This window comes from Salvelinus namaycush, unplaced genomic scaffold (genome assembly GCF_016432855.1).
Source record: "Salvelinus namaycush isolate Seneca unplaced genomic scaffold, SaNama_1.0 Scaffold454, whole genome shotgun sequence".
Lineage (NCBI taxonomy): Eukaryota > Metazoa > Chordata > Actinopteri > Salmoniformes > Salmonidae > Salvelinus > Salvelinus namaycush.
Genome location: NW_024061147.1, coordinates 95,001 through 105,000, shown reverse-complemented (window position 1 = coordinate 105,000; position 10,000 = coordinate 95,001). Strand labels below are relative to the sequence as shown.

At 47.1% G+C, this 10,000-nt stretch overlaps 1 protein-coding gene across 7 annotated transcripts in view; it reads left to right on the top strand.

Moving 5' to 3' along the window:
• Positions 1-10,000, top strand: part of tmc6b (transmembrane channel-like 6b) — a 55,913-nt gene that overhangs the window by 10,888 nt on the left and 35,025 nt on the right. For 4 of the 7 annotated variants that reach the window (XM_038986317.1, XM_038986316.1, XM_038986321.1 and 1 more), the window contains exon 2: positions 9,490-9,702. In XM_038986317.1, coding sequence (XP_038842245.1) covers positions 9,647-9,702 — 56 coding nt within the window. In that variant the 5' untranslated portion in view covers positions 9,490-9,646. The remainder of the gene's footprint in view (positions 1-9,489; positions 9,703-10,000) is intronic. The other 3 variants (XM_038986319.1, XM_038986320.1, XM_038986318.1) reach the window with 1 other exon arrangement.

Here is a 10,000-nt window from a genome sequence, read left to right as displayed (position 1 = left end):
ATAAAGATATTGATAGCCACTAACCAAGAAAAAACTTCATCAGATGACAGTCTGATAACATATTTATTGTATAGCATAGGTTTTGTTAGAAAAATGTGCATATTTCAGGTATAAATCATAGTTTACAATTGCACCCACCATCACAACTCGACTAGAATAAATACAGAGAGCAACGTGTATTACCTAATTACTAATCATAAAACATTTCTTAAAAATACACAGCGTACAGTAATTGAAAGACACAGATCCTGTGAATCCAGACAATATTTCAGATTTTCTAAGTGTTTTACAGCGAAAACACAATAAATCGTTATATTAGCATACCACATGTGCAAACATTACCCCAGCATTGATTCAAGGCAAAAAGAGCGATAGCGTTATCACCACCAAAATATATTAATTTTTTCACTAACCTTCTCAGAATTCTTCCGATGACTCTCCTGTAACATCATATTACAACATACATATAGAGTTTGTTCGAAAATGTGCATATTTAGCCACAAAAATCGTGGTTATACAATGAGAAAAGTAGCCAAACTGGCCAGAAAATGTCGGGCGCCATCTTGGAGAGTGACCTAGTCTAATCAATAAATAATCATAAACTTGACTAAAAAATACAGGGTGGACAGCAATTGAAAGACAAATTAGTTCTTAATGCAATCGCTGAATTACATTTTTAAAATTAACCTTATGGGGAGCAACAGGGTGCGCCAAAGCGAAGCTACCCAAAAAAAAATGGCGGCTTATGCGTTTAACATTTTTCAACAGAACAACGATTTATCAGCATAAATAGTTATTACTATTAGCTGAGCTTCCATCAGAATCTTGGGCAATGTGTCCTTTCTCCGGTCTAATCGTCTTTTGGTCGAAAGATGTCCTCTTGTCCTGTCGAAATGGCCACTAACGTTCGGCATGTACCGGAAAAGTGTCCAACTCTTGAAAGTGCGTCACAAAGAAATGCCAGAAAATCGCAATAAACTGATATAAATTGCTATAAGTCGGTTTAAATTAACTACCTTATGATGTCTTTAACACCTATAACGAGTAAAAACATGACCGGAGATATATTACTGGCTAAACCAAAGCTTGGAAGGAGGCCAGTCCGACGTCCATCGTGCGTCAAGCGCAGGGCAGAAAAGAAAGGTACTTCCGCATCTTGGTCTTATATAAAGTCCCAGATTGCGCAATCGACCCCATTCAAATTGTCACCACTTACTGACATCTAGAGGAAGGCGTAGGCAGTGTTTGTAGCCCCACAGCATTCACAGGGACTTATAAACTGACCTGGGAACAGAGGCCAAGATTTCTGAAATCTCACTCCCTGGCAGGAAAAGTGCTGTAGAATGAGTTCTGTTTCACTCAGAGACATAATTCAAACGGTTTTAGAAACTAGAGAGTGTTTTCTATCCAATAATAATAATAATATGCATATTGTACGAGCAAGAATTGAGTACTAGGCAGTTTAATTTGGAGACCAATTTTCACTAAGTCGAAACAGCACCCCCTATATTCTCAAGAGGTATTAACTACAAAGTGGACTGACTACCTGGCAGAATGATGTCATTATATCATCAATCCGTTTGTTTAGCAAAACTCTGCAATCACACGAGCACTGCAGAAACATCACTAACCAAACAACGGTCTCTTCCTGGTAGGCAAGCACCATGGTCGTGTAGTGGACAACGGTCTGTTAGTGTAGTGGACAGCGGTCTCTTAGTGTAGTGGACAGCGGTCTCTTAGTGTAGTGGACAGCGGTCTGTTAGTGTAGTGGACAGCGGTCTCTTAGTGTAGTGGACAGCGGTCTGTTAGTGTAGTGGACAGCGGTCTGTTAGTGTAGTGGACAGCGGTCTGTTAGTGTAGTGGACAGCGGTCTGTTAGTGTAGTGGACAACGGTCTCTTAGTGTAGTGGACAGCGGTCTGTTAGTGTAGTGGACAACGGTCTCTTAGTGTAGTGGACAGCGGTCTGTTAGTGTAGTGGACAGCGGTCTGTTAGTGTAGTGGACAGCGGTCTGTTAGTGTAGTGGACAGCGGTCTGTTAGTGTAGTGGACAGCGGTCTGTTAGTGTAGTGGACAGCGGTCTGTTAGTGTAGTGGACAGCGGTCTGTTAGTGTAGTGGACAACGGTCTCTTAGTGTAGTGGACAACGGTCTCTTAGTGTAGTGGACAGCGGTCTCTTAGTGTAGTGGACAGCGGTCTCGTAGTGTAGTGGACAGCGGTCTCGTAGTGTAGTGGACAGCGGTCTCTTAGTGTAGTGGACAGCGGTCTCTTAGTGTAGTGGACAGCGGTCTCTTAGTGTAGTGGACAGCGGTCTCTTAGTGTAGTGGACAGCGGTCTCTTAGTGTAGTGGACAGCGGTCTCTTAGTGTAGTGGACAGCGGTCTCTTAGTGTAGTGGACAACGGTCTCTTAGTGTAGTGGACAGCGGTCTCTTAGTGTAGTGGACAGCGGTCTCTTAGTGTAGTGGACAGCGGTCTCTTAGTGTAGTGGACAGCGGTCTCTTAGTGTAGTGGACAGCGGTCTCTTAGTGTAGTGGACAGCGGTCTCTTAGTGTAGTGGACAGCGGTCTCTTAGTGTAGTGGACAGCGGTCTCTTAGTGTAGTGGACAGCGGTCTCTTAGTGTAGTGGACAGCGGTCTCTTAGTGTAGTGGACAGCGGTCTCTTAATGGACAATGGTCTCTTAGTATAGTGGACAGCGGTCTCTTAGTGTAGTGGACAACGGTTTCTTAGTGTAGTGGACAACGGTCTCTTAGTGGACAATGGTCTCTTAGTGTAGTGGACAGCGGTCTCTTAGTGTAGTGGACAGCGGTCTCTTAGTGGACAATGGTCTCGTAGTGGACAACGGTCTGTTAGTGTAGTGGACAACGGTCTGTTAGTGTAGTGGACAACGGTCTGTTAGTGTAGTGGACAACGGTCTGTTAGTGTAGTGGACAGCGGTCTCTTAGTGTAGTGGACAGCGGTCTCTTAGTGTAGTGTAGTGGACAGCGGTCTCTTAGTGTAGTGGACAGCGGTCTCTTAGTGTAGTGGACAGCGGTCTCGTAGTGTAGTGGACAGCGGTCTCGTAGTGTAGTGGACAGCGGTCTCGTAGTGTAGTGGACAGCGGTCTCGTAGTGTAGTGGACAGCGGTCTCGTAGTGTAGTGGACAGCGGTCTCTTAGTGTAGTGGACAGCGGTCTCTTAGTGTAGTGGACAGCGGTCTCTTAGTGTAGTGGACAACGGTCTCGTAGTGTAGTGGACAACGGTCTCGTAGTGTAGTGGACAACGGTCTCGTAGTGTAGTGGACAGCGGTCTCTTGGTGTAGTGTAGTGGACAGCGGTCTCTTAGTGTAGTGGACAACGGTCTCTTAGTGTAGTGGACAGCGGTCTCTTAGTGTAGTGGACAGCGGTCTCTTAGTGTAGTGTAGTGGACAGCGGTCTGTTAGTGTAGTGGACAGCGGTCTGTTAGTGTAGTGGACAGCGGTCTCTTAGTGTAGTGGACAGCGGTCTCTTAGTGTAGTGGACAGCGGTCTCTTAGTGTAGTGGACAGCGGTCTCTTAGTGTAGTGGACAGCGGTCTCTTAGTGTAGTGGACAGCGGTCTCTTAGTGTAGTGGACAGCGGTCTCTTAGTGTAGTGGACAGCGGTCTCTTAGTGTAGTGGACAACGGTCTCGTAGTGTAGTGAACATTGGTCTCGTAGTGTAGTGGACAGCGGTCTCGTAGTGTAGTGGACAGCGGTCTCGTAGTGTAGTGGACAGCGGTCTCTTAGTGTAGTGTAGTGGACAGCGGTCTCTTAGTGTAGTGTAGTGGACAGCGGTCTCTTAGTGTAGTGGACAGCGGTCTCGTAGTGGAGTGGACAGCGGTCTCGTAGTGGACAGCGGTCTCGTAGTGGACAGCGGTCTTGTAGTGTAGTGTAGTGGACAGCGGTCTGTTAGTTTAGTGGACAGCGGTCTCTTAGTGTAGTGGACAGCGGTCTCTTAGTTTAGTGGACAGCGGTCTCTTAGTGTAGTGGACAGCGGTCTCTTAGTGTAGTGGACAGCGGTCTCTTAGTGTAGTGGACAGCGGTCTCTTAGTTTAGTGGACAGCGGTCTCTTAGTGTAGTGGACAGCGGTCTCTTAGTTTAGTGGACAGCGGTCTCTTAGTGTAGTGGACAGCGGTCTCTTAGTGTAGTGGACAGCGGTCTCTTAGTGTAGTGGACAGCGGTCTCTTAGTGTAGTGGACAGCGGTCTCTTAGTGTAGTGGACAACGGTCTCTTAGTGTAGTGGACAGCGGTCTCTTAGTGTAGTGTAGTGGACAGCGGTCTCTTAGTGTAGTGGACAGCGGTCTCTTAGTGTAGTGGACAGCGGTCTCTTAGTGTAGTGGACAGCGGTCTCTTAGTGTAGTGGACAGCGGTCTCTTAGTGTAGTGGACAGCGGTCTCTTAGTATAGTGGACAGCGGTCTCTTAGTGTAGTGGACAGCGGTCTCTTAGTGTAGTGGACAGCGGTCTCTTAGTGTAGTGGACAGCGGTCTCTTAGTGTAGTGGACAGCGGTCTCTTAGTGTAGTGGACAGCGGTCTCTTAGTGTAGTGTAGTGGACAGCGGTCTCTTAGTGTAGTGGACAACGGTCTCTTAGTGTAGTGGACAGCGGTCTCGTAGTGTAGTGGACAGCGGTCTCGTAGTGTAGTGGACAGCGGTCTGTTAGTGTAGTGTAGTGGACAGTGGTCTCGTAGTGTTGTGGACAGCGGTCTCTTAGTGTAGTGGACAGCGGTCTCTTAGTGTAGTGGACAGCGGTCTCGTAGTGTAGTGGACAGCGGTCTCGTAGTGTAGTGGACAGCGGTCTCGTAGTGTAGTGGACAGCGGTCTCGTAGTGTAGTGGACAGCGGTCTCGTAGTGTAGTGGACAACGGTCTGTTAGTGTAGTGTAGTGGACAGCGGTCTCTTAGTGTAGTGGACAGCGGTCTCTTAGTGTAGTGGACAGCGGTCTCTTAGTGTAGTGGACAGCGGTCTGTTAGTGTAGTGGACAACGGTCTCTTAGTGTAGTGGACAACGGTCTCTTAGTGTAGTGGACAACGGTCTCTTAGTGTAGTGGACAACGGTCTCTTAGTGTAGTGGACAACGGTCTGTTAGTGTAGTGGACAACGGTCTCTTAGTGTAGTGGACAGCGGTCTCTTAGTGTAGTGGACAGCGGTCTCTTAGTGTAGTGGACAACGGTCTCTTAGTGTAGTGGACAGCGGTCTCTTAGTGTAGTGGACAGCGGTCTCTTAGTGTAGTGGACAGCGGTCTCTTAGTGTAGTGTAGTGGACAACGGTCTCTTAGTGTAGTGGACAGCGGTCTCTTAGCTGGTAGCTACAATATGGCAGCATCTCTGGCTGGTGGCTACGATATGGCAGCATCTCTGGCTGGTGGCTACGATATGGCAGCATCTCTGGCTGGTGGCTACGATATGGCAGCAACTCTGGCTGGTGGCTATGATATAGCAGCAACTCTGGCTGGTGGCTACGATATGGCAGCATCTCTGGCTGGTGACAATGATATGGCAGCATCTCTGGCTGGCGGCTACGATATGGCAGCATTTCCGGCTGGTGGCTACGATATGGCAGCCTCTCTGGCTGGTGGCTACGATATGGCAGCCTCTCTGGCTGGTGGCTACGATATGGCAGCATTTCCGGCTGGTGGCTACGATATGGCAGCCACTCTGGCTGGTGGCTACGATATGGCAGCCTCTCTGGCTGGTGGCTACGATATGGCAGCGTCTCAGGGCTGGTGGCTACGATATGGCACTCTCTCTGGCTGGTGGCTACGATATGGCAGCGTCTCAGGGCTGGTGGCTACGATATGGCAGCAACTCTGGCTGGTGGCTATGATATAGCAGCAACTCTGGCTGGTGGCTACGATATGGCAGCATCTCTGGCTGGTGACAATGATATGGCAGCATCTCTGGCTGGTGACAATGATATGGCAGCAACTACAAAGATTAGCCTACATCGTCACACAAAACAAAGATTTATTTTGCTCCAATGCAATGTGGAGGGACTGTGTCCTGCTTGTGTTACTGCAATATCCGTTACAACAGACAGAGAATGTTGTAGCCTTCGTAATGCCCGTGAATGTTGGTTCAAATCGCCGCAGCGTTCTGTATTCTCAGCCAGGGTCATAATCCTCTACTTTACTGCTCTTCTCCGATCACTTCCTTGTCCTGTGTTGTTCGCTCAGAGCTTTACAGCTCTGGGAATCTGTAGTCTTTAGTTCATTAGCTCAGTGTGGAACATCTGGAACCAATTGTGTTGAAGTCTAAACGCTCGGTCACACACTCACCACCTCCAGGTTGTGATAAGCATGAGGTGTGTAATTACATGGGTTTCATAGCAACAGGACAGGAAGTGTCTGCTTTGTCTCTGAGTCGGGACTAAACAGCACAACATAGATTTTAGGATTAAACAAGCCTGAACTCTACAGTGGCCGTCCTGTTCATCACACAATCAGGATGTTCATTCCAGTCTGAGTGGATGACAGTGGCCGTCCTGTTCATCACACAATCAGGATGTTCATTCCAGTCTGAGTGGATGACAGTGGCCGTCCTGTTCATCACATAATCAGGATGTTCATTCCAGTCTGAGTGGATGACAGTGGCTGTCCTGTTCATCACGTAATCAGGATGTTCATTCCAGTCTGAGTGGATGACAGTGGCTGTCCTGTTCATCACACAATCAGGATGTTCATTCCAATCTGAGTGGATGACAGTGGCCGTCCTGTTCATCACACAATCAGGATGTTCATTCCAGTCTGAGTGGATGACAGTGGCTGTCCTGTTCATCACATAATCAGGATGTTCATTCCAGTCTGAGTGGATGACAGTGGCCGTCCTGTTCATCACATAATCAGGATGTTCATTCCAGTCTGAGTGGATGACAGTGGCTGTGCTGTTCATCACATAATCAGGATGTTCATTCCAATCTGAGTGGATGACAGTGGCTGTCCTGTTCATCACGTAATCAGGATGTTCATTCCAGTCTGAGTGGATGACAGTGGCCGTCCTGTTCATCACATAATCAGGATGTTCATTCCAGTCTGAGTGGATGACAGTGGCTGTGCTGTTCATCACATAATCAGGATGTTCATTCCAATCTGAGTGGATGACAGTGGCCGTCCTGTTCATCACGTAATCAGGATGTTCATTCCAGTCTGAGTGGATGACAGTGGCTGTCCTGTTCATCACGTAATCAGGATGTTCATTCCAATCTGAGTGGATGACAGTGGTCGTCCTATTCATCACATAATCAGGATGTTCATTCCAATCTGAGTGGATGACAGTGGCCGTCCTGTTCATCACATAATCAGGATGTTCATTCCAGTCTGAGTGGATGACAGTGGCCGTCCTGTTCATCACACAATCAGGATGTTCATTCCAGTCTGAGTGGATGACAGTGGCCGTCCTGTTCATCACACAATCAGGATGTTCATTCCAGTCTGAGTGGATGACAGTGGCTGTCCTGTTCATCACATAATCAGGATGTTCATTCCAGTCTGAGTGGATGACAGTGGCCGTCCTGTTCATCACACAATCAGGATGTTCATTCCAGTCTGAGTGGATGACAGTGGCCGTCCTGTTCATCACATAATCAGGATGTTCATTCCAGTCTGAGTGGATGACAGTGGCCGTCCTGTTCATCACATAATCAGGATGTTCATTCCAGTCTGAGTGGATGACAGTGGCCGTCCTGTTCATCACATAATCAGGATGTTCATTCCAACCTGAGTGGATGACAGTGGCTGTCCTGTTCATCACATAATCAGGATGTTCATTCCAACCTGAGTGGATGACAGTGGCTGTCCTGTTCATCACATAATCAGGATGTTCATTCCAACCTGAGTGGATGACAGTGGCCGTCCTGTTCATCACATAATCAGGATGTTCATTCCAACCTGAGTGGATGACAGTGGCCGTCCTGTTCATCACATAATCAGGATGTTCATTCCAACCTGAGTGGATGACAGTGGCCGTCCTGTTCATCACATAATCAGGATGTTCATTCCAACCTGAGTGGATGACAGTGGCCGTCCTGTTCATCACATAATCAGGATGTTCATTCCAACCTGAGTGGATGACAGTGGCTGTCCTGTTCATCACATAATCAGGATGTTCATTCCAACCTGAGTGGATGACAGTGGCTGTCCTGTTCATCACATAATCAGGATGTTCATTCCAGTCTGAGTGGATGACAGTGGCTGTCCTGTTCATCACATAATCAGGATGTTCATTCCAGTCTGAGTGGATGACAGTGGCTGTCCTGTTCATCACATAATCAGGATGCTTGATGTATAGTAGTGATGCACTGACATGACATTTTTGTCCGATACTGATATCCTATAGGTATATTATATAGGTATATTATATAGGTATATTATATAGGTATATTATATAGGTATGCACGTCAGCTTTCACATCGGTTTTGCACATCGGCGTTAATTAAACTAGACATCGGGCCGATACCGATGTTGGCATGTTTAGCGAATATCGTCCGATTCCGATATGTTCACCGATATATCATTCATCCCTGGTGTATAGGCCTGGTATGTTGTAGGCCTAGTACAGTATTCAAACACTTCACTGGTGTATAGGCCTGGTATGTTGTAGGCCTAGTACAGTATTCAAACACTTCACTGGTGTATAGGCCTGGTATGTTGTAGGCCTAGTACTGTATTCAAACACTTCACTGGTGTATAGGCCTGGTATGTTGTAGGCCTAGTACAGTATTCAAACACTTCACTGGTGTATAGGCCTGGTATGTTGTAGGCCTAGTACAGTATTCAAACACTTCACTGGTGTATAGGCCTGGTATGTTGTAGGCCTAGTACAGTATTCAAACACTTCACTGGTGTATAGGCCTGGTATGTTGTAGGCCTAGTACTGTATTCAAACACTTCACTGGTGTATAGGCCTGGTATGTTGTAGGCCTAGTACAGTATTCAAACACTTCACTGGTGTATAGGCCTGGTATGTTGTAGGCCTAGTACAGTATTCAAACACTTCACTGGTGTATAGGCCTGGTATGTTGTAGGCCTAGTACTGTATTCAAACACTTCACTGGTGTATAGGCCTGGTATGTTGTAGGCCTAGTACTGTATTCAAACACTTCACTGGTGTATAGGCCTGGTATGTTGTAGGCCTAGTACTGTATTCAAACACTTCACTGGTTAAACACACACACACACACACCAACTGCTTATACACTGTTTTGTTTGTATGATAAAGAACTGCTTTAATGAGGTGTGTGTGTGTGTGTGTGTGTGTGTGTGTGTGTGTGTGTGTGTGTGTGTGTGTGTGTGTGTGTGTGTGTGTGTGTGTGTGTGTGTGTGTGTGTGTGTGTGTGTGTGTGTGTGTGTGTGTGTGTGTGTGTGTGTGTGTGTGTGTGTGTGTGTGTGCTACTAGAAGACAAGCTGAAACACGAAGGAGAGGAGAGACCTTCAATCACCACACCTTATGATTCCTAACATTCCTCTTTCTCTCTCTCTCTCTCTCTCTCTCTATGTCTCTCTCTCTCAGGTAGTTTTTGCAACACTATGCTAGGAGAGTGGAGAGGCGTGACTAAGCGGACAAGGGTGTGACCCTTCTCTGTGATTGGTGGACAGAGATTGATGGTTGACAGACAGACGGATAAAGAGAACGAGACAGACAGGAGAGGAGAGACGGAGAGAGAGAGATGGCTCACAACGTCAACTTTGACCTGACTGCTCAACACATGGAGGCTGGCCTGGAGTGAGTATTATCAGACTATATCAGTGGAGGCTGCTGAGGGGAGGACGGCTAATAATAATGTCTGGAATGGATTGAATGGAATGGTATCAAACGCGTTGCGGTTTCCATGTGTCTGATACCATTCCATTGACTCCATTCCATCCATTATTATGAGCCGTCCTCCCCCAGCATCCTTCACTGGACTACATCAACAACATTCTTCCTCCTCGACCTCCTTCCTCATGTCCTCTCTGTCCTCTGCCTTTCTTCATCCTCCTCTTCAACAACAGACTTTTATCCATCTACTTCTCTCTCTCTC